Source organism: Talpa occidentalis, unplaced genomic scaffold (genome assembly GCF_014898055.3).
Source record: "Talpa occidentalis isolate TD23 unplaced genomic scaffold, MPIMG_talOcc4v2.1 talOcc4.14, whole genome shotgun sequence".
NCBI lineage: Eukaryota > Metazoa > Chordata > Mammalia > Eulipotyphla > Talpidae > Talpa > Talpa occidentalis.
In genome coordinates this window covers 1,359,902-1,384,168 of record NW_023601433.1, presented here as the reverse complement: position 1 = coordinate 1,384,168, position 24,267 = coordinate 1,359,902, and the positions used below count along the sequence as shown (strand labels likewise).

General features: G+C 50.6%; 1 protein-coding gene across 6 annotated transcripts in view; it reads left to right on the top strand.

Annotated features, from left to right (window-relative positions):
* Positions 1-24,267, top strand: part of CPEB1 (cytoplasmic polyadenylation element binding protein 1) — a 63,809-nt gene that overhangs the window by 3,689 nt on the left and 35,853 nt on the right. For 3 of the 6 annotated variants that reach the window (XM_037509943.2, XM_054694716.1, XM_054694717.1), the window contains exon 2: positions 10,572-10,746. In XM_037509943.2, coding sequence (XP_037365840.1) covers positions 10,572-10,746 — 175 coding nt within the window. Of the gene's footprint in view, positions 1-7,266; positions 7,567-9,739; positions 9,901-10,571; positions 10,747-24,267 lie in introns of those variants that run through there. The other 3 variants (XM_054694714.1, XM_054694713.1, XM_054694715.1) reach the window with 2 other exon arrangements.

The window sequence follows — 24,267 nt, the reverse complement described above, 5'->3', positions numbered from 1 at the left end:
GCCCCTCTGGGGGAGCAGCTGCGCCTGCCAGGGCAGGTCGCTTTCCCTGTCTTTTGACAGGACACTTAATCTCTGCCTACTTAGCACCTGTGCTCTCTGCAGTCTGCTTTGTCTTCCCGGCTCCTGGCTCTGACACCATCTGTCTCCCGAGCCTGTGCTTTCTCTGGAGACTTTTTTTTTTAAGTTGTAATTTCGGAGTTGTTTTGAAGCTCAAAAGGTGTTTGGTACCTGTCTCCCCCAGCTTTAACTTGGAGTTGCTACCAGGCTCAGGTAATGCCTTCTGACTTTCTGGTCATCCCTGACGAGGAGGAGGCATGTAGAGCGGAAAGGAATTGTTTCACGTTTGAACGACCAGCGGATGACAGAACTGCCCCCGGGCTCCTTAGTTCCCACCCAGTGTCATTTCTAGACGTCACACACCTCCACCCCTGCTCTGTCAGTCTCTGGCGATCTCACTTAAAAGTTCCACTTGGATCATCAGGTACCATCGCTCCCCAGTTTTCCTCCGGTCGGGTCTTTCCTTGCCCTGGCTGCCCCTCCTCCCGAATGCCACATTCCCTGCTCATCCCGCTCTCTTGGGGGGAGAGGGCCGAGAATCCCTGTAAGCACCAGGGCTTCCTCCAGGTGATGCGGTTTGAGGTGGAGCTCTGCTCTCTGTCGTCGGGCCCCTGCCTCTGGCCTGCTGTCCCTGATCTGCCTCGGGCACTCGTCTAAAAACAACCGATGCGCCCCTATCCTCATCTCCTGGGGCCAAGCTCGTCTGATTCTGTCCCTGCCACCCAATTAGTCTGTTGTCTGTGTCTTTCTCACTAGACAGTTGTGTCCTCTGGGGTGAAAGAAATGTTTCTGGTGTTTTGTTTTTAATTTTTTTAAAAAATCACTGGAGGCCCCAGAGGGCTGCTAGGCAGACGCATGCGTGCAGCTTGCCGTGGAGACACTGCCAGCTCCGAGCAGCCCTGTCCGCCTTGGCCCCCGCATCTTCCCCGGCTGCTCCCGTTTTTTTCCGTTACTGCGGCTGCTGCTGTGGGTGCTGCTCGTGGCCCCCTTGGTGACTTCCCGTCCTCTGGATGCTGTTCCCCTTTCTCCTCAGCGTGCACCCAGTCACACCCACCCCTCTGTGTGTGTTCCAGAGCAGCCCCAATATAAAACGGGGTGCCTGGCTGTGGGTCCTCACCCGCGCGCTTAAAAGGGACTTATGAATACCCCACTGCGGGCACACACGAAAGGGTCATGAAAGGTTTGTTCCCAAGGGACGGGCAAATGAGGAAATGGACAACTCAGGGAGAAAATAGGGAGATAAAATCTTAAATGCGTCCGACCCAATCCGCCAGACCTGGAAACCCAAAGGCACTCTCTGAGCCAGAGAGCCGAAAGGGATACCCCCAAAGCCCACGTGTCTGACTTTATACCAACCTGGCTGCTTAACCCCACCTTCAGGTCCCAGCCACCTTCCCTTTGGCGGTGACGGGATTTGTCTTTCCCAATGTCCTGATGGCTTTGGACTGGCGTGGGGGTGGAGTCCACAAAGCCCGGCATGGGATTAGCTCAGGACATCCTCTCCCCCTAACAGGCGGAGCCCCCATTGGAGCGGTCTCCCTGCTCCTGACCCTTGTCTTGGGGGCTGCATGGGCTAGGAGCTCTGCGTGAGAGGGCCTTTCCCGGAGCCTGTCCAGCTTGTGCGATGTTGCGCCATTCCAGACAGGAGCTTTCCGGTGAAACAAGCTTCCCTTGGCGCCTGGAAGAGGGCAGTGCTGCTTGGCCCTGCCGCCCCGCTCCCTGGCTCCCTGGCGCCCCTGCGGGGAGGTCTCTCAAAGCCGTGCTGCTGCCTTTTACAGGCGCCTGGGGCACAGCAGGCAGCTCAGAGCTGCCCCCTCCCCCAGTTTCTCAGGCTGCCTTCATGCTGAAAGGAGAGATTTGGAGCCTGGATCCTGATTCCAGTCCCAGTGCCAGCAGGTCAGTTTTGAGGGAGATTCTCAGTGTCCCTGAGCTGTGTCCCTGCGGCCGCGGGACGCACCCTGGCTCCTGGTGGGGGACGAGGGCGGGGCCTGGAGGTGCTGGCCTGGCCTTTAGGCCCGCCCCCTCCGGTGACTGCTGCTGCGTCCTCCCTGTTGGGAGAGCAGTTCCGTGCCCCGAGCCCATCTTCTCAGCCCCTCAGGACCCCGCCACCCCTTCATCTTGCCCTGTCAACACCTCTTTGTTTTCAGACCTTTCGGGAGGCCCAGCCCTGGCTTTCCACCTGGGTGAGAACCCCCTCCTTGCCCTCCCCTTGCCCTCCTGGAGGTGGGCTTTCGCCCCTGACTCACAGTCTGTGCTGGACGTCCTTTTGTGGATTGGGGGCTGCTTTCGTTCCTTTCTGGGTGTTCCTATAAGACTTTTCAAAAAGCGCAGTGCTCATCACCTGCTCCGTAAGTCTATGGGCCTCCAATTTTTATTTTTTGCAGCGTTGTTAATTTTTGTCCAGTAATTGGCTTCTCCCCTTAAGTGTCCCGAAGCGCTCCCACCACCACGGGACCCATGACCCAAATCCCTTGTACCCGCGCCGCCCCCTCAAATCTTCAGCTCTGTGGGCAGCAGGCATGCTCGTCCTTTACCCACCCTGCCTTTGTTCCTGTCCCTTCCACGGAAATGGGAAACAGCACACATTTTTTTTCCCTTCTGACTTACCCAGCGCCACTGAGTCATCGTCCACGCAGATGGCGTGAGTCTGTCTCTTGATCGCTGGGCGTGTGGGCCTCAGATATTTCCAAGGATGCCTCACACCGCGGAGCGCACCTCTGTGCTGAGTGTGGGCTGTCTGTTTGCCCACTAGAACATCGAACTAAGTAAGTAACTTAAGCGTTTAATAATAAATTAGCGTGCGTTAGCACGCTTACTGAAACAAAAATCCGTGAGAGTCGCAGTCCGCTGCATGCTTGCGGCAGGTGCACTCCAGGTGTGCAGGAGCGCTCCAGGTGTGCAGGGGCGCTCCAGGTGTGCAGGTGCGCTCCAGGTACGCGCTGAGCGGCAGCCAGTCTGGGTGCTGCATCCGCTCTGTTCTCGACCGTGCTGCTGGCCCCTTCGCCTGGAGTTGTGCACCCCTCTCCCCTGCTCTTCTGGTAACCGCTGACTGGTCTGTAGTCCACACATTTATTTTTGTTTTACTTTGTTGATCTGTTTTCTCCGTACCCCAATGCTTGCCCTATTTCACTAAGCATAATACCTTCCATTCCCTTCTAGCTTGTTGCATGTGGCAAGCGCTTGTGTGGTCCCGCTGTGTGTCCACGCCGCTCGGTGACTGATGGGCTGCCCGCGCTCTCCGCGTGGAGGCTGCTGTAAATCACACTGCCCCACATGGGGGGCGTGGATCCTCTCACGTTGGCATTTTTGTGTTTTTCAGTGAAATACTCAGGAGTAGCGTAACCAGAGTTTCTGATCTCGGGGGAATTTCCGCACTGCCCTCCATGGTGGAACAGTTTGTATTCCTCCTCCTCCCCCGCCCCCCGCCATGAACCCCACTCTGATAGGTGTGAGGTGAGCACCTCCCTGGCTCGCGTTCTCCATGTGCTAAGCGAGGGCGCGCATCTCTGTGGGCCCGGCCGCCATCTGTGTGTTTTCTTTGCAGCAATGTCTCCAGCGTCTGCCCACTTTTTCATTGGCTTGTTTGTGCCTCGTTGAGTTTTGTGAGTTCTTTGTGGACTTGGAGGGCGAGCGCCGTGCCGGAGGTGTGCCGGTGGTCTGCCAGCGGGAGTGTCTTGAGCTCCGAGCCGCCCCGAACATCTCTCCGTGGAGCCGCGTCTTCCCGTCTGCCGCTGCATGTATTCCATTTGTTGTGTTTCGAGTGAAGTAAACTGAGCCTCACGCAGAGATGCAGCTGGAAGAAAGGGAGGGACGCGTTCATGGCTTGGGCAGGTCACTGTGGCTCTGGAATGGGGGGGCACTGACGCAGGCGTTCAGACTCTCGCCGTCGCCCCCCACTCGTCTCGGTTCTGCAATGTTTTCTAGCCGTGGAGGCGCTCCTGCGGATGCGGCCCCCCTCCCCCCAGGCCCCCACCGCCGGGGCAGGCCCGTGGGCTTGCGAGCGGGCGCGTCCTGCGGAGGCAGGCGGAGAGTTGGCAGAATTCAGATTTTCTTCAAAGCTCAAGTGTTATCCTTGGCAACAAGTGTTGGTGTTTATTTTTTAAAAGCAACTACCTTAGTTTTCAAGAGAACGTTTACCGGGTACCCAAAGCGGATGACCGTCCTTCCGGCCCGTTCTTCATTCTCCGACGCTCGGTCACGCTTGCCCTCGAGCGAGGCGTGCCGATCCGGCGGGAAGCAGATAGGCTTCAGCTGGCTTCCTACTTTAGGGAATGTTAAAGACACATACTCCAGAGTCAAGATTTAATAAAGTAAAATTGTACTCAAGAGCACGTTAGTGTTTTTCTGGGCCTGCATGCATGAGGCTCGCAGCGTGGGGGGGTGGGGTGGGCAGCTTCCCGGCGCCCCTGCTCCGTGCGCTTGTCCCCGGGGGCGGGTGTCTCAATGTTAACAAACTAGTTCTGGCTTTGTGGACTCCGAGAGGGTCTGGGGCCACAGAGGGTCTGTAGCCCTCGCTCCACGCGGTGTCCAGGCTGACCCTGCGGGGGGGGTTCCAGAAGTGACGGGCGTGTGTACAGCAGATGGCGCCGCGGAAGCACGCAGCCTGTGGGCCTGTCCTTCATGTACTGAGTGAGCACCGCGCCGGGCGGCTGCTGTCCTGCTCTGCCGTGTGACTGCTCGTCGCCTGTCGTTATTCGACCTTACCTGGTTTTGAACTGTGTAGAAATGAACCCATGAAGTGGGGACTCCTTTGGGTCTTGCCTTTTCCCGCTCAGTTCACCATCAGGTCTCACATGTCGCAGTGCAGTGCAGAAGCTCCTCTTTGCTCTTAGTTCTGCATTACAGGTGTGGTTAACTATCTTGAAGACGCTGCAGATGCAAGCGCTTTGCCATATATCTGTGAATGGCTGTGCAGGGAACGTTCAGCCTGGCGCCCTGTGTCCTTTGTGGTTGGGAATGTGGATGTTGAGTCCCAGCGTGGCTGCTGTCCCTGACCTGTGCCAGCGTGTCTTCTGCTGGGAGCTGCCTCCCTCCCGCAGTCTGGGGTGGGGTGTGTTCATGCGGAGGCTGCCTGGGGGATCTGCCCTCAGCAGTAGTCCTGGGCACTGAGGCTTAAGCACAGCCGTCCGCCCCTCACAGGCGGCACATCTCGCTGTGGGGGTTGTGCTTGTGCCCTGTGGCCTCACTTGCATCTTGCCCCTGGCTTACCCCTAACTCTGCCCCGGTGCCTGTGCCCTTTGAGGGTGCTGTTCTGAACCTTCTGGCTGTTGTGGAACATGAATGTGCAGATAGAGTCCTGTGAGCCCAACTAGTGACTGCTGCACCTGGGGGAGGACCTGGGCCCCCAACACGCGAGCACTAACTTTTGTCTCTCTTCAGATCTCAGGTATAAGGAATAAAACTGCCGAGACTCTGACGCGCTCGCCTTACAGTCATGCAAGGCACACATACCTGTCTCAGGTGCATATTTATAAGGGCACATCAGTGCCATTGCTGGGCATAGGTTACTGCTCTTCACTGAAAATTTTAGCAAGATGGTGTTTCATGTTGCCTAAAAGTGTCCCTTTTTTATAGCTTCTTGTATCTTACGGGGTTAGTGCCTTTGCCCGCCCCCTTCTGTGCCTGTTTGGCAAAACCTTTTACTTGTGCACCGCCCTGCTGTGCTTGCCACTCTTCTGTGGGTCTTCCCGTAGAGCACGTGGCTGGCTTGCATGCGTGTGTTCCTGTCAAATGCCAACCGCTTGGGGTTGGGGCATCTTTATGCTCTGCCCTTGGATGGCCCTGGCATGTGAGGAGCGTGTGCCTGGTGCTGGGTCCCCAGGCTTCAGGTTAGGTATTTGTGGTTCTTTGGTTTTTGCTCATGTGGAATTCTCTCTGGCCCAAACTTAATACCCCAGATCTTTTTTTTTTTAAGATTTATTTATTGATACAAGAATTGGGGTGCAGGCCAGAGGCGCAGGAGGGTGGGAGAAATCACCAGAGACAGAGTGGGGAACAAAACAGGCAGAAGGACCAAAAGCACTGCTGCGGGGAGCAGCGCACGACAGGAGAGGTCTGCTGCGCCATGTGGGTTTCTCCCCGTCTGGCTGGGAATTGCACCCGTGTTGCAGAGGCTGCGACAGCTTCACAGCACGGTGCTCACCCCGCTGCGCCTCCAGGGAGGCCCCTCTTTAAGTGATTGTGAGTGGCTGATGAGAAGAGGTGGAATGGGCGTGAATGTGGACTTTAATTTCAGCAGTTAACGAAGGACTCACTGCCATTTACGGAGGTCGTGCTCGAGGTGGTAAAAGTACCCATGGAAGGTCTTGTTTGGATCTGCCTTTCTTAGGTGTCTGTGTTGTGTACCTGCACATGCCCAGGTCCTATCCTGGGGGCTGTTAGACACCCCCTCTTTCGGTTCGCCAGGTGTGGCGCTGCAGTGCAGGCCGCTACAGTGGATAGGTCGGTGTGGCAAGAGCTGCAGCTAGCGGCCGCGAGTCCAGGATGTTGTTGAGCAGGCTTGGTATTAAACCTTCCCTTAACATTCTCATACACCTGTCCCGGAAATGATTTCTTCCCCCCAGACTGAGTTTATAGAGCACCAAGAATGTCGGGTCTTACAGGTACCCGTGGAACTGAGGACTCAGCAGGAAAGTAGAGAGAGCGGGGAGGATGTGCTCCCTGAGTAGCCCTTTAGCGCCTTAAAAATTCCGAGTGAGCCAGGCTTGAAGTCCTGGTGGGGCTCGGCGAGTGTGCAGCCCTTCGCGTAGGAGCAGGTGTGGGGTGCCTTTTGTGGGGAGGCGTCTTTCTGGCGGGGTGAGAGGATGGATGGGAGGTTAGGAGGTGAAGATGCCATGTTTTCTGGAAGGTTGGTGGCGGCAGAGCAGAAGAAAGTCACCAGCAGCTTGGGATGTTCTGAGTCAGGCTGTGGTTTGGGAGAGGAGGGACCCTTGGCACACGCGCAGACTGGCGGGTGGCGCAGATGGAAGGGACTCGCGAGCTGGGGGTGGGGTGGGGGGTGTCTTGTCTCTGCAGGTGACAGAGACCTGGCTCTGGGCTCCTGGCTGGCCCTGCCCTAACGCCCTCTCCTGGAGCTTGCTGCGTCTGCTGTCCCCTCCCTGCTGCCGCTCCGCTGTTACCGCACGTGCTTACTCAGTTTCTGCCTTTTCGTTCTTCTCTAGCTTTAAAAGTCTGAGTTGTCAAACCATTCCAGACATCTTCATTTACTCTTTTCTGTAGCATTTTCTACTGAACTGGATTTGTTTCTCCTGCATAGTTAATGCTCTCCTGGGCGAGGATTGTTTCATCTGCTTCTCTAAGCTCAGCATCTAGCCTAGCAGCTTCTTTAGTGTTTATGAACTAGGAGTCCAAATGGGTCGTTCTCATACATTTTTCTTCCTTACGTTGCCGCACAGGAGGCTGCGGGTGGAGTGGCAGTGGGTGAAGAATGGACAGATGAGCGCCTGGAGAAAGTCCCACAGAGGGAGGCGTTTCTTGACAACTGTAGAGTTACAAGGTTCAGCCACAAAGGTGCCCAGTGAACACGTGGAAATTGGACTTGGATTTATATTCTCCCAAACAGGGCATCAGGAAACCGTAGCCTTTCCTCAGGGGGACCCGGCCCATGTCCTCGCCTTTGGTCTGAATGACACTTAGCTCTGTCCTGGAAGGATTTTGAACTCAAAATCGTGGCAGGAAAGGGAACACTCAGACTCCGCGTCCGCTGCTGCTGCTGCGGCTCTGCCGGCCTTGTCACCACCACAGCGGCCAGGGTGCGCTGCGAAGCACCTGTCGGCGCTGCTTCTTTGGGGGCATCTAAATTTGCTTCTCTGCTCTCTGTTGCTGTGTTTTAATTAAAACACAAGTTATTCAAGACCAATACCTGTAAAACATCTGATTAATTAGAAAAGCTTTTACTGTGAACACAGTTTTGCTGGCACCTTCGTAGGTTCCAATCTGAGGATCCCAGGCTTAAAACCCCCTCTGGAGCAGGTGACCTGGGCACCCTGAGGGCAGGAGTCTTAAGGTGGGCCCATTAGGGCCTGGCAGGGCCGTCTTGGAGGGCGTGAGTTAGGAATTGTGTTGCTGATTAAATGCAAGCTGCGTGGAAACCAGCGGAGGCGGCAGTCTTGGCCCTTCATTTAGGATAGCGGAAACGCCCTAGCCGGGGTGTGACCTGGAGGAGTAGCTGTGCAGCGCGTGCAGCTCCCAGGTCGTGTGCGCCTGAAGACAGCCAGAGTTTCCAAGTGGGGCGATTCTAGATCTGTCCTATAGTACAAAGTAAAAAATTCGGGGATCTTGTTCATGAATCAGCAAACTTAGGCACCCTGTGTGGATTCAGGTTTTTGGAGCTCGCAGGTAATGGTTTAAAGCCACAGGTGCAAAAACCAAGCAAAGTCCAGTTATGTGCTAAAAGGAGCAGTAGGCAAACTTCTTGGTGAGCGTGACCGTGTCGGGTAAGTTGAGTTCTCTGAGAACTGCTCAAATTCTGAGGAGGTGGGTTCATGGGCAGTGTGTCATCGGCGCCCAGCGCTGTGCTGTTCTCATGCCTCCGGAGTGGGTGGTGCCCCAGCTGTGCCCAGTCAGCGGGGCCGGGAGGGCCTGAGGCGGTGGACAGGTTTTGTTCAAAGTACTTGTGCTGCTGCGAAGCAGTGGGAAGGGGCCCCTGGAGATTGGCATCCTCCCTGCGCGTGCCAGGCGCGGATCCCGGCCGTGCCAGGCGGGAAACTGCTGCTTCATGCCAGTGCCGACTCCTGCGACGCCCGCTGTGACGTGGCTGTCAGGAGCAGTGCCCCATGAGCATGTCTTCCTGGCGGGCGGGAGGCGTCCCTGCCACGCTCTCGGGCTGTGTTTCCGCCGGTCGCGGGGTAAATGCGTCAGCTGGCAGGGCCTCGTAGTTCTTCCCATTGGGCCACGCTCGTCGGTAGTATGAAGCTTTCGGATCTCTGGTAAGGCTCTGGTCGACCTTCAAAGCCTGCTTTCTTGCCTTTAGTGAAAAACCAAATTAAAACTTTCAAAAACAAAAGCTGCAGGCGATCGCACTTTACGGCAGAAGTGTGCGGGCGCTCCCGGGCAGTCGTGGCATAACGAGGCCGGGGGCTGCTGTGGTGAAACGTTGGTCTGAACCCAGTACGGGTTGGTCAGGGCTGGGTAGCAGGTGCAGGCTAGCGAGTGGGCGAACGCGGGGTGACGGGAGGTGTCTGGTGTGAAACTGAGAAACCGAATCCATTGAACTGGAGCGTTGAAGAGGATGGAGACGTTCTGCGAAGTCCAGGTTTCGGGCACTTCTGCTCGTGCCTTGTCCCTCGCGCTTTCAGGGGCCTTTCCCACCGCATGCTCAGGAGGAGGCGCCCCGGGGCCTGAGCCTGCCGCGGACGAGAGTGCCCAGGCCTTAGCCTTTCTCTCCCTGAGCGCTTAGACTCCCCTTTTTTTTTGAGGACCCCGTGGACTGCCGGCCCGCAGGTTGCCAGTGTGCGCTGCCCGTCGTGTGTCAGCACGGGCTGCGCGCCCTGCCCTGTGTGTGACGCGGGCACTTGGGCCACTGTCCTGGGCGCCTGGCAGGGGGTGACGTTTTTTACTGAGGGAGAGAACCACAAAGTCTGGCTCCCGGCGGCTGGGCGGGCTCGTGATGAAGGGTGCTTTCCTTCCCCCAGCGCCCGGAGCCGTGTGCGTCTGCGCGGCGCTGGGGACCGTCCTTTGGGGTGGCTCTCGGCCTCACTCCGTCTCCTCTCGTCATCACGTGTGTCCTCGGCTGTGGAAATGGCTATTGCCCCGTGCCCAGCGGAACCTTGGGAAGGTGCTCGGCGAACTTACCAGAAGGGCCGGTGGGCACTTCCGTCGCCCAGACGGGAGCGTGGAGGCGCAGTTGAGTACCTGCCCCTAAGCGGCAGGATCAAACTTCTGAAGCACCTGCATTGGGGGGTCACTGTATGCCCTAAAGTCAGCCTTTCCGTGGACTCCTGGCTGACTCCTCCTCTGTCTGTGGCGTTGCAGCCTAACAGCATAGTCTAATTTTAGAATATTTTCAGCAATCCAAAAAGAAACCTTGTATCCGTGAGCTGCCCTCTAGCCCTCCTGCCCTCAGGCCCGCGGGTCCTGGACATCCCAGAGAAGTAGATCTTTGCTTGTGAGGTGGTCTCTGAGACAGGCTCACTCCCTGGACGTAATGTTTTGGGGTTCATCTGTGCTCTATGTGGATCAGTACTTCATTTTTAGCGTCAAATAATATTCTGTTGTGGAGATAAACCCCAGAATTTGAAGTGGGTAGTCTGGTTCTAAAGCTCTTGGTACTGCTGTCATGCCAGGCTAATTCCTTCCATTAGACTGGAAGGTTCTTGAGGCAATAGCTTACCATTCGATGGGTGTCTTCCCTGCAGAGTGCATGGCTCACCTGACCTCTCCTCCTGCATCTTCACACACAGGCGAGAAACCCAAGTTCTGGTCGCTGTCATCAAGGCGTTGGGTGGGAGAAAGGAGGCGCGAAGTCCCCATCAAAGCAGTGCGGGAAACCTAAGTGTCTTTCTGTCTGTATCTAGGAAGAAGAAGCGGGAAGGATAAAAGATTGCTGGGAAAACCAGGACGCTCCAGCACTTTCTACGTGTAGCAATGCCAACATCTTCCGAAGGATAAATGCCATCCTGGATAACTCTCTGGACTTCAGCAGAGTCTGCACCACACCTGTAAATCGAGGAGCCCATGATCACTTGCCAGGTGACTTAGGTGGGAGAGCTGTGCGGGGGCTGCTTCCGGGCAGCCTCCTTGGGAAGCCCAGGAAGGCACAGCCTGAATCGTGTGTAGTTTACCTGGTGGATTGGGTCTCTCGTGGGTGAAGCCAGCCAGAGCTGTCTTAGGATACCCAGCAGACTTGGGGGAGCAGCAGGGCAGAGGTGGCTGCATATCACATAGAATCACGGCGGGGCGCACATACATGACTACTTCTGGTAGCCGCGTTAAAGAAATTAAAACTGGTGACATTAATTTAACATCTATTTAAACCAACATATGCAAATATCAGGTCAATATGTAATCAATATTAAAACTATTACTAAAATGTTCTTTTTTTAGTACTCAGACATCAGAACCCGGGTGTGTCCTACATTTGCAGCTCAGCCTGGAGCGCATTGCGGGGGCGACGCTGCCTGCCTGTCTGCTGTCGCTCTGGGACTTTTTCACTGCTTTTGAGCGTGCGTGCCACAAGCACTCACCTTCCTAATCTAGGCTTTTCCACAAGTTGGGGGAGAAGCACATCTCCTGAAAATGGTTTTTCCCAAGGAGGCGTTGATGTTCCAATATTGTTTCATAATCTTTGGTGGGAGTTGAAACATGTTATAAGAATGTTGATGGAGTATTTTTTGTTGGCGTTATTTTAGATGTAAGTGAACATATTTTTAATTTTTTAAAATGGGCCTTGAGAAAAATTTGGCAACAGTAGGGATTCTCAGAACAAAGACTGGTAGTTGCTTTTTTTTTTTTATTATAAATTCTTTGATTTATTTTTTAAGTTGGCCTTGGAAATCATTCCCACAAGGATTCCCAGAGAACAGCCAAATGTTTGCCTGGAGTTTCAGTAAGGATCAGACTGACTTCTGACTTTGTTTCTCTTAAGTTGCACAGGAGGGGAGAAGAGACAGGCATGGGCGTGGGGAGGGCTGCCGGTGGGTCTTCTCCAGATTCATACGTAGGTACATACATACATACATATATACATACATATACACGCATACATATATATATATATACATGCTTCTGTTAGTTGGAGTGAGTCTTGAGTGAGTCTTGAGCTAAGCCTTATTCTCCTTTAATTTATGCTGAGTTAAAAATTCAGGGATTTGCTGGTTCTACCTTTATGTTGTTTTTTTCTTTTGAGAAATTTACATGAGTTCCATTGTTATTCCAATAAGAATGACTATCAGTGAAGACTCAGATCTCACTGTGTTGCTTCATATGTGCTAGAAACGTTAACGTTTTATGGTAAAGTATTTTTGCTCTTGTGGATTATTGAACTGCCAAGGCGAGAGACCCACAGTTAGTGAGAGAGGCGTGCTGAAGAGTGACCTTGGCTTGTCAGGGCGCCCAGTGCCAGACTAGACTGCAAGTATGCAGGGTATACACAGGCATAGACTTCTTGGCCTCTGCGGACCGTGCCAGGACATAACATCCAAGAGGTACAGTGGGAAGAGGAGTGTGAAGAAAGGGGTCTTGGGCTGTCTTGGTCAGTGCCATACGGTAGACAGTTTCCCCACCTGCGGGACAGAATGGGAAAGCCTCGCTCCTCCAGAGGCTCTGACGAGGAAGCAATGCTGCTTTTTTGAGGACTCTGGGAGTGTTAGGAAAGGTCTGGTCAAGGTAACGGGTGTCTGAGTCCGCACACACCAGACCCTACCCAGCTGAGAGGCTAGCCCAGGGCCCAGCCCTTGGCAACATGTGGTGGAGCAGGGAGCCCCTAGAGCAGAGCGCGCGGTCTTGGTTTTCCCAGAAAGAAATCCTGATAAACCAGGTCAGGACGCTAAACTTGTGATTAATATAGATGGGAAGTAGACCTGTGTTCCTTGAAGAACCTTTTTTTTTTTTTTTTTTTGCATAGAAGAACTGGGGTACAGGCCAGAGGTCGGGGGTGGGGGTGAGGATTCACCAGAGACAGAGTGGGGAGCAGAAAGGGCAGATCTACTGAATCTACTGTTGAGGGGAGCAGCGGGGAGACAGGAGAGGTCTGCTGCGCCCTGTGGGTCAGCTCCCTGGTCAGGGATGGAACTCAGGCTGTGGTGGTGATAGCGCTGAGACTCAACCTCTAGGCCACCAGGGAGGCCCCCTCCTTGAAGAACATTTTAAGAAACAGCTTGAATGTATAGTTTCTGATCAAAAGTAATTTTACCATCTAAGCAAATAATTGGAATTGTAAAATTTGAAAAACAAGTTTATTTCTCATTGCATTTTAACTTGAAAACTTAGCAGCAGGTTCAGTAACCTCACATAGAATAGCTGTTCTGCAGCTTCCAGAACTTTCGAAGTAGCACAGTCACACAACAAATCCATCGATAGCTGTTAAACTCGGTGTTTGCAAAAGACTGCCTAATGACTTAGAAGGCTACTCACAGAATCTGACTGAAAAAAAGCGACACGCAAAACAGTGTAGCCTTAACGATGCATACGTGCGCAGAGAAAGACTGCAGTAATCAATTCAATGACCAGTTGAATGATGGTGTTGGGAGTACTTTTTCTGTGGGTTTTTCCCATTAGCTTTGTTGCAGCAAACATGTCTTAGAGTACAAACAGCGTTTAGAAAACGCCTTGTCCTCACAGTGCACAGCTCACGTTCTGGCTTCATCGAGTTCACCGGCTTCAGGCTGGCGCATGGGACTCTGCAGGTCTGTGCCTTGTGCCCATCTGGGCGGACGTTTGGCTTCATCATTTGCAGGGTGGTTAACTGTCGGAAGGTGTCCCTGCATGTATGAGAGTGTGGAAAGCGCTGTGGCTGGCACTGGTGAGAGAGAGGGTGGTGGCTAGGGAACCGGAAGTCCCCTTTGCATGAAGCAGCATTGGAAAGAGGCTCTGAAGAATAATTATTTCGGTGACTGGGTGTCGAGTAGATCTTGTGCAGCTGCCTCAGAGGTGGCCATTAGGGTCTGAAGTTGCGCGCGTAGAGTAGTGCGCACTGAAGCAAGGAGCAGCAGTTGGCTCGAGAGGCCTCCCCTTACCAAGAGGCCCCAGAACTGCTGCTGCCTGAGCCAGCCTTCTCAGGAGGAGACCCCCGCCCAGGCAGCTCTGGAGGTGATTGCCGCCCCTCTGGGTGAAGGAGAGTAGGTGCCGCGCTGCCGAGCCAAGCATAAGGGAGGCACTTGGACGGAAGGTGGCAAGGCTGAGCCCCTTGTCGGGAGCTGGTGGTTCTCCGGCGCCGTTCGAGTGGAGATGGAAGTGGAAATGAGGGACAGCAAGGGGGGCTGGAGCTGTCTGTGTTCCACCAGATGCACGGGGAGGTGGGGGTCCGCAGGCTAGTCCTCCCCCGTGGCGGCCCTGCGCGAGGCCGGTGGTGGCTGAGACATGGCTGGGCGCTGCGTGGGGTCCACGTCCTCGTGGAGTCTTTGGGCTTCTGCTAAGAGTGTGTGAAATTTGTAGACTGATCTGTGTGGTTTGCTGTTAATAATATTAAGCCTTCCAGTCTGTCACCATGGAATGTGCTTGTTCTTACATCATCTTTGACTCTTTTTAGCAGTGTTTCTTAGTTTTCTTTGTACAAGTCTTCTACAAAATTCCTTAGTTACGTTAATTTCTAAGAATCTTCTTTACTGTAAAGGAAATTTTTTTTTAAGATTTGTAATTTATTTATACAAGAACCGGGGTACAGACCAGAGGTGCGGGAGGGTGAGAGGATTCACCAGAGACAGAGCGGGGAGCGGAACAGGCAGACGGACCGAAATACACTGCTGAGGGGAGCAGCAGGCGAGACAGGAGAAGTCTGCCGCGCCATGTGGGACCCTCGCTGGCCAGCCGGGATCACACCCGCGCTGCAGAGGCTGCAGACAGCTTCACAGCCGGCGCTCAACTGCCTGCGCCACCAGGAATTGCTTTTGTAATGTACTTGTCGTTTGTGTGCAGTAGACCCTTGACCAGCCTGAACCGCGTGGGTCTTTTTCTGTCTGCTTCGGCATTCGCAGATGCAACTGTCTGTAGCTGGTTGGTTGAAGCCTTGCGTATGGAGGGCTGACTAGAAAGGATTTGAGCATCTGTGGACTTGCGTATCCTACAGAGCCCTAAAGCTCCCTGCTCCCCAGACTCTGAAGATACCCAGAAATGACTGCAGTTAAAAGTTAGACCTGGGTTTTCACCTGGAAGATTGGGATTGGTGCCCTTAACCCTCCGTGCATTGTTCGAGGATCAAGTGTATCTAGAGAACAGCTGGTTTTCGTGTGTTTGCGTTATAGCTGTTATTTTGATAAAATTGTTTATTCTAGCAGTTTCTTTTTTGGTGGAGTCTTTGGGGTTTATCTCCACATAAGATTGTATCATCTGCAAACAGATAGTTTTTGTTCCTCTTTTCCATTTGGACGCCTTGTATTTCTTGCCCCATTGCTCTGGCTGGAACTTCCAATGCTCTGCTGAACAGCGCTGGTGAAAAAGGCACCTCTGACCTTTTAGAAGAAAAGTTTCCTGTTTGTCATAACCGAGTATGATGTTCATAATTGAGTATGACTTTATTATGTAGCGGTAGCTTTCTTCTATTTTGTTGAGTGTTTCTAATCAAGAAAGGGTGTTGGATTTAGTCACCTGGTCTTTCTGCATTGCGACAGGAGCGTGTTTTACTCCTGTGGTGGTTTCCATTGGCTCCGCCGTGGAGCCGTCCTTGCACTGGCGATAATCTCCCTTGGTTGTGGTGCGTAATTCTGTCAGTGTGCTGAATTGTTGACGAGTATTTTGTTGGGAATGTTTGCATCGGTGTTCATAAGAAGTATTGGTTCAAGTTTTCTTGCAGTGTCTTTGGTATTAGGATTATGCTGGTTTCAGAGAACGGATTGGGAATTGTTTCCCTCCTCTTCAATTTTTTAGAAAAGTTTGAGAAGCTTGGGTACTAGTTCTTTTGATGTTTGGTAGACTTCACCAGTGAACGCATCAAGTCCAGTTCATTGCTGAAAGATACTTGATTACGGATTTAATCTTTATGCATTATTGGTCTATTCAGATGGTCTGTGATTTAATCTTGGTGGGGTTTTGGCTGTTCAGCAGTGGTACTGTCCACATGCTTGTGCATGAATCGTGTGCAGACATTCTCCACGAGTATCTGCACAATTCATAGAGAATGCCAAGATGTGCCCAGGTGTGTGCCCATTTACTTCCTACCAGCCGGGTGTGTCCCTGCCAGCCTCCCTGCCAGCTTCGGGTATTCCCTTCCTCACACGACTGTTCGCAGGGAATGGAGTGGTGCTTTAGCATGATTCTGGTTTTGTTTTCTGGATTTCTACTGAGGTTCAACATTTTCAGGTCCTCATTGGCCGTTGTTAATATTCGAGAGTGTGCAGGCCTGTGTGCGTTTTTTCTGCGGGGTCAGCCACCCAGAGGAGCAGAGTCCTGTGTCCGGCTGCGCAGGGATGGCCGGTGTCTCCGGGCGGTGTCCTCGCACCTTCTCTCCTCGGGTTTTTTTTTCTGTTGCTTTCTTTGGGTTTAATCCGTTCCTATTTTGACTTCTTAAAGTGGGGATGGTTTGATAATTTTGCGATAAAATTTGCATATAATGTTTGCCATTAAAAATGGCGTATGCTCTTTATTTTACGGTAGTTACAACTTGGGTCTTTCACTTCACAGTCAGCGTTTTGATGTCATACCTAAACTTTTTTTTTTTTTTAAGGAAATATGGATTTTTTTTTGAGATACTTTTTTGGTTGAGTTTTTTGATAAAGTAAATGGATTATGTTATCTCCTACTTCTATACCAGTACATGGGAAAGCTTTAGTGTATTTATATTAGATTTCATGATGATGCTAAATTTATTTATGAATGCTAATTTACTTACAGGTTATTAGGGATTTTCAGCATATACAAGCATGTATGCATATTATCAATATTGCTCTTCCTTTCCAATCCTTATTCTTTTTCCAACATAATGCTTATTTCATTGACTTCAGTAACCCCTAGAGTGTTGAGTAGAAGTGTTTTGTTTCTAGTTTTGGGGAAGAAAATGTGGGGATGGAATTCTTAGCATTTTGCCATTGTGTGTTGACTAAGGTTTTTGAGATACTCTTTACCTAATAAATTAATTTCAGTTTGCTGAGAAGTTTTTAAAAAATTCTTGAGTATTAAATTCTTTCAGTTATTTCTGCGTCTGTTTATTTCTTTATTTTTATTTCTTTATTTTTTTAAAGATTTATTTATTTATTTTACAAGCACTGGGTACAGTCAGAGAGGATTTACCAGAGCCAGAGCGGGGGCAGAGCAGGCAGAAGGACCGAAGGACACTGCTGAGGGGAGCAGCGGGCGGCAGGGGAGGTCCGTGAGCCATGTGGGACCCTCCTCTGGTGGCCGGGTAGCAGCCGGGGATTGAACTGGCGCCGCAGAGGCTGCGGGCAGCTTCGCAACCCAGCGCTCAACCGCTGCGCCACCGGGGAGGCCCTGTTTATTTCTTTAAACATGGGAACAGCATTCAGTTAAGAATATAAATGTAAAACCAACCTTTATTTCTGGAAGAAACCTAACTTGGCCATAGTATACTTTATTTAGCATGCTGCAAGATTTGGTTTGCAGATGTTGCCTTTAGGGTTCTTTTTTTTTTTTTTAAGATTTATTTATTTATTTATACAAGGACTGGATACAAGTCAGAAGCACGGGAGGGTGAGAGAATTCACCAGAGCCAGAGCGGGGAGCAGAACAGGCAGAAGGACCAAAGTACACTGCTGAGGGGAGCAGCGGACTGCAGGAGATGTCTGCGCGCCATGTGGGACCCTCGGTGGCCGGGGAGCAGCCGGGGATCGAACCAGCGCTGCAGAGGCTGTGGGCAGCTTCGCAACCCAGCGCTCAACCGCTGCGCCACCGGGAAGGCCCCGCCTTTAGGGTTCTTACAAGTATGAGGTTAGCATGTAAATTTTCCTGCCTTAAAATATTTGTGGTATCAAGATTATGCTGGCCGCTTTAATTGGGACGTTGCTGTTTTTCCTATAGAATGGGTTCTTCTTTGGAAGAACTTTACATAAAATTTACTTCTTTCTTAAATTTTGGAATAACTTGCTGATGAAGCCATCTGACCTGGTGTTTTTTGGTTTTGTTTTTCTGACAGAGGTTTTCAGCTACAGAGCTAGTTTCTCTAATAGCTGTGGTATAGCCACCCTTTTTCTTTTTTTTTAAGATTTGTTTATTTATACATCAAGAACTAGGGTACAGGCCAGAGGTGCGGGAGGGTGAGAGGACTCACCAGAGACAGAGCAGGGAACAGAACAGGCAGACTGACTGAAATCCACTGCTGAAGAGAGCAGCAGGTGAGCCAGGAGAGCAGCAGGCTGCGCCATGTGGGTTGCTCCCCAGCCGGTCGTGATCGAACCCGCACTGCAGAGGCCACGGACAGCTCCCAGCGCTGCACTCAAGGGCCTGCACCGCCAGGGAGGCCCTATTTTTTCTTGTAAGTTTTGGTAAGTTGCTTTCTTATGAATTTTTAATTTTATTTAGGTTTTCAATTTCATTGGCATAAGTTTATGTAGCATAGCCTTAGGGTTTTAGAGTTTCCGATATTCTTGATATGGGTAACTTGTCCCTTTTTTTTTTTTTTTTAACTTTGTCAGGTGTATTAGGCTTTTTAATTAACTTTGTCACATTTTTTAGATTTTTTTTTTTTCACCTGAACTAGAAAGATTCTGTGTTAATTTCTTTAAGGATGAGTTTTGGGCTTTGAGTTTTGCCAAAACCCGTTTTACTGTACTTTTGTGTCATAGTGGGTTTTTTTTTTTTCTGTTGCTTTCTTTGGGTTTAATCCGTTCATATTTTGACTTCTTAAGGTGGGGATGGCTTGATAATTTTGCAATAAAATTTGCATATAATGTTTGCCATTAAAAAATGTGCAGTTCAGGGCCTCCCCAGTGGTGCAGCGGGTTGAGCGCAGTGCTGTGAAGCTGTCCACAGCCTCTGCAGTGTGGGTTCGATTCCCAACCGGCCAGGGAGATCCCCACATGGCATGGCTCCTGACTCGCCCGCTGCTCCCCTCAGCAGTGTATTTCAGTCAGTCTGTCTGTTTTACTCCCCGCTCTGTTGCTGGTGAATGCTGTCACCCTCCCGCGCCTCTGGCCTGAACCCCAGTTCTTGCATAAATAAATCTTAAAAAATAGGTACAGTTCAGTGGTTTTAGTATATTCACAGAATTGTGGCGCCATCACCACCATCTAATTCCAGAGTATTTTAATCACTGCGCAAAAGAAAACGTGTCCCTTTAGACATCCCTCCCCTCCACACTTCCCCCTCCCCTGGCCGGCACTCATCTGCCTACCCTGGACCGTCGTGTGACTCGAACGATGAAACATTTGCCCTTCGTGTGTGGTCTCCTGCACTCAGTGTGGGTGTCAAGGCTCACTGCCCTTGTTCCTGAGGCGGGACAACATTCCCTTCTGTGATGAGCAGTGGTCCGTTACTGACCGGCGTGTCTTCTTACCCTTCTTCAGTTGGTTGACGTTTGGGTGGTTTTCATTTTCTGGCTACTTTGAACAATGCTGTTAATAACATTCACGCAGAAATTTGTGTGGGATTATGTTTTCAATTTCCTAGGGATGTACCTAGAAGCGAATTAGTGGATCATGTGGCATCTTTGCATTTTATTCTTTGAGAAACGGCCCCACTGTTTTCCCAAGCAGCAGCACCATGTTACACTTAACGTTGCATCACTGTAAGCAGGTTTTGAGCTTTTCCAGCATCTGTCCTTTGTATTATCTTTTATAGCCAGCCCAGTGGGTGTCCAAGTGGGGTTTGATTTCTCTAGTGATGGCGAGCTAGTCAGTATGTCGTCTTTGGCCAAATAAATACTGCTTTAAATTATTTCTTCATTTTAAAATCATGTCTTTTTTCTTTTTTTTAATTCCTAAGCTATAAGAGTTCCTTATGTGTTCAAGAAGTTAGACCCTTTTCAGATAGGATTTGTAAATCATATCTTCTCGTAAATACATTTGTAAGTATTGGTGGGTTGTCTTTTTGCCTGAAGTCTAATTCATCTGTTGTTTCCCTTTGGTTGCATGAGTAAGAATTATTGCCTGGTCTGGTATTGCACAGATTTACCCCATGCTTTCCTCCAAGCATTTTCTACAGTAGCTTTAACCTTTACGTTTGGTTGTGTGATCCCATTCTGAGTTCATTTTTGCTTGGGGTGTGAGGTAGGGGTTCAAATTCATTCTTTTGCCTTGTCCACAAAGGATTTGCTGAAAGAGTGAGCTTTTCCTATTGATGGCCTTGGTGTCCTTGTAGAAAATCAGGACTGTGAATGTGAAGATTTATGGCTGGACTCGCCGTTTTGTTCCATTATGTTGTCCCTATGCCAGGACCACACAGTCCTGGTTATTGTAGCTTTGTAGAAAGTTTTAAAATGAGGACGTTTGAGTCTTTCAGCATTGATACAATTCATTATTAATTTTAGGGGGGAAGAGAGCAGTTGGACCTTGCTAGGTATTGCATTGACTCTGCATCAGTTTGGAGACTGTTTTCATATTAACAGTGTGCCTTTTAGTTCATAAAAATGAGATTCTTTACCCTAAAATTTACCATTGAAAGTAGTACAGATCTTAAACTGTATTCCTGAGTAGACTTGTTCTTGCTGAAAATCCTTTTTATTTTTTTAAAGGTTTATTTATTTATTTGTTTATACAAGCACTGGGCACAGTCAGAAGCACGGGAGGGTGAGTGAATTCACCAGAGACAGAGCGGGGAACAGAAGAGCCAGACTGACGAAATACAGTGCTGAGGGGAGCAGCGGGTGAGACTGGAGAGGTCTGCGCGCCATGTGGGACCCTCGCCGGCGGCTGGGGATCGAACCAGTGCTGCAGAGGCTGTGGGCAGCTTCGCAACCCCGCACTCAACCGCTGCACCACTTGGGGAGGCTCGAAAATCCTGTTTTTTTAATTCTGTTTTCAGATTATTCATTGCAAGTGTATAGAATCTAACTGATATTTGCATCTAGATCTTAGACCCTGCCACTTCCCTGAACTCGTGTATTAGCTTTATTAGGTTTTTTGTGGGTTCCCTAGCATTTTTTATTTATTTTTTTTTAATAGAGGCATGTCTTATTTATTTATTTATTCGTTTGTTTGTTTGTTTTGTTTATACATGCACTGGGTACAGTCAGAAGCGCGGGAGGGTGAGAGAATTCACCAGAGCCAGAGCTGGGAGCAGAGCAGGCAGAAGGACCGAAGGACACTGCTGAGGGGAGCAGTGGGCGGCAGGAGAGATCTGCGCGCCATGTGGGACCCTCCTCTGGTGGCCGGGGAGCAGCCGGGGATCGAACCGGCGCCGCAGAGGCTGCGGGCAGCTTCGCAACCCAGCGCTCAACCGCTGCGCCACCGGGAGGCCCTCCCTAGCATTTTTTAGATCCAAGGTTAATACTTTCTACTTTTTCTCTTCGAATCTGGATGCCCCTTTATTTCTTCTTCCTGACTGATTCCCCTGGCAGGAAATTTCAGTACAGTTTTCAATAATAAGGATGAGAGTGGACGTTCTTCTCTTGTTCTGATCTCACAAGGGAAGCTTGATGTTATTACAGTTGTGGGGTTTTTGTAGAAACGCCTTTATCAGGTTGAGGATATTCTTTTTTTTTTTTTAAGATTTATACAAAAACTGGGGTACAGGCCAGATGTGTAGGAGGGTGAGAGGATTCACCAGAGACAGAGCGGGGAACGAACAGGCAGAGGGACAGTTCCACAGTGCTGTGCTCAACTGCCTGCGCCACCAGGGGCGGCCCGAGGATATTCTTCTCTAAGTTCAAAAAGTTTTTCAATCATGAAAGGGGTTCAGTTTGTCAAATACTTTGTAATAACTTATAAATTTATAATAATCTAGTTCAAATTAATATAAACTTAATTTTTTAAAAAAAGATTTATTTATACAAGAGCTGGGATACAGGCCAGAGGTGTGGGGGTTGAGAAGATTCACCAGCGACAGAGCGGGGAACAGAACAGGCAGACAGACCGAAACAAACTGCTGAGGGGAGCAGCGGGCGAGTCAGGTGAGGTCTGCTGCACCTTGTGGGTAGCTCCCTGGCCAGCTGGGAATTGAACCGGTGCTGCAGAGGCTGCGGACAGCTTCACAGTGCGGCGCTCAACCTCCTGCGCCACTGGGGAAGGCCTTGATATTCCAGTATTTCTCCTTCCCTTTCACCCATTGTGCTGTTCATGCCCTTCAGATCACAGCTTTCCACCTGTGCCTGTCAACGCAGGGATGTAGTTAGTGGTTTAGGCAGTTATTTTTAGTAGGATGGAAACAATAAACAAAGACATTTGTTTTGTATTTTATATTTACCTGTTACTTTTCTGGGGCGTTTTTCCTTCATGTGGGCTAAAGTAACTGTTGGGTGGCCCCATTTCAGCCAGGAGGACTATACTTCCATAGGGCCGGTGCTAGGGACAAGCTCCTTGTTTTTCTGGAATGTCTTAATTTCTTTTTCATTTTTGAAGGATGTTTTGCTGTTCATAGAATCCTTGCTTGAGCTTTGAGCATGTCGTCTCCCTGCCTGTGGCCTCCAGGGCTTCTATGAGGGCACCTCACACCCAGCTGGGCACAGTCTGCTCGTGGGCCTTGCTCCATGGTGTGTCCCTTGCCTGTGTGTACATGTGTCTGTGTGGCTCTCTTTGGCATTCCTTGAGCTTCTTTGCTGTGTAGATTGATACTTTTCATCAAGTTGGGGGAGTTTTTTGCCATTATTTCTTTACGTATTCTTCCTTCTCCTTTTTCCCTGTTTCCTGTGACTCAGGCTGAGCTTTTTAAAGCCCCTGTGATCTCCTTTCCCGGCCTTTCCTCATAGCCTAGTGTTTGTCTGCCACCTGAGATACCAGCGGTCTAACAGTAGCCTTCACTGTTTGACACACGCGATGGCCAGTATGTGGGGAAAACCTAGGCCATCATCCCGGGGGGATGGATAAAGTGTGGTGTCTCCACCCAGTGGGCTGTGATTAGGCAACAAAAGGGACTAGAGACTTAATTTGTTGAAATGGTTGAAAATAATAGGCTAAAGTTGGGAAAAGCTCATTGTAAAGACCACACATTACATCATCCCATTTATATGAAATGCCCAGAATAGTCTGTTACAGGACAGGGATAGGGGTACCCCACACCCCGCACACCTGCCTGCTCTGATAGGTTCTGCCATCTGCTGCATCAGCACAAAAACATAGGAGACTTTAATGGGAAGGAAAGGAACTTTAATACAATTAGGAAACAAAACAGGAAAGGCAAAGAATCTAGTTTCTAAATCATGCACCCAAAGTGACCTGTCCCCTCGTGGGTAAAAGTCCACCCAAGCAGATCTGGCCCAGAGGAAGGCCCCAAAGCTGCCACAAGTCCATGGCACCTTTCAGTAGGGACCCACAGAAAAGGAGCAGAAACAACCAGACAAGTTTGGGAGGAAAAGAGCAAAATCAAGATCTACGCTGCCATTGTTATCCTCCCCGTGGGTCTCACCCACATCTGTGTTACTCCGTCCGCGACCAAAACGCAAGCACAGTTTCTTCACGTGTCTCCTCCAGGCCTCCTTCTGGCTCCATCCTGCTTCCTTCCTCCCTTCCTCTGTCCCTTGTGCAGCTTCTTCTCTCTGCTCAGCTCTACCCTCCTTTGGGTGGGGCAGGAAACCTCCCCTTTTCCTGGGGGCCCCCCGTTACAAAATGGTAGATGCAGAAAGTATATCATAACGACGCACAGCACTGCACCCCTGAAAACCACTGAATTGTATGCTTCTATGGGCGAACATGGCCAGGGAGAAAAAATATTTGCACCACATAGCAGAGGGGCAGCTTTCTTTAATTATGGCACAGTGTTATGAGTAAATGAGACCGACGACTTATGAAAATGGTCATAACGCGTATGAAGAGACAATGTCTTTGTCAGTGCATGATACGTGGCCGAGGTGCTGTGAAGCAGATGTCAGCGGGGGAGACGGTCTGCTCTCCTCCCGGACTTGTGGCCTGCAGAACCCCAGGGTGAGTGGGGAGGAGGAGGAACGTCACTTCACATTTGTGCTGTTGTTGGGAAAGACCTGAACCAGGGGACACAATAGGGACTGACATGAATGTGTCGCCCCATGCGGTTGAGGGGGGTCTCTGAGAAAAGTAGTTTTGAAGCTGGAGAACTGAGGAGGAGGGGAAGTCAACCATGTGGGGAAATTGGTTTAAGCCATGCTGAGATCGTTGTTGCAGTGAACCAGGTCCTGGTGGTGAACTGGCCTGAAGTTGACACAAGGCTCTCAAAGGAGTGGGAAGTGTGTGGCTGCACACACTTAGTGTAACGTTCAGAAACGTGTTTAGCAGGACTTGTCTTGATGGTGGGATTAGAGTGGAGAGTAGCGTCAATTTTTTTCAGGAACACTTAGTTGGATCCATTTCCTGAGTTAAAGGGGGCAAATGAAAAAATGAGAAATCTCATAAAGTTAAATAGTAGACCCTTGCCACTCAGTCATAGAGGCTTTTAAGATTCGTCTCCAGATGCCCTCCCCGTTCTACCTAGCTCTGTTAAGACAGTTCATTTGCATTTAACTATACTGTGCTTTAAAAATACACTGTGAGTTCCTTTGTCAGA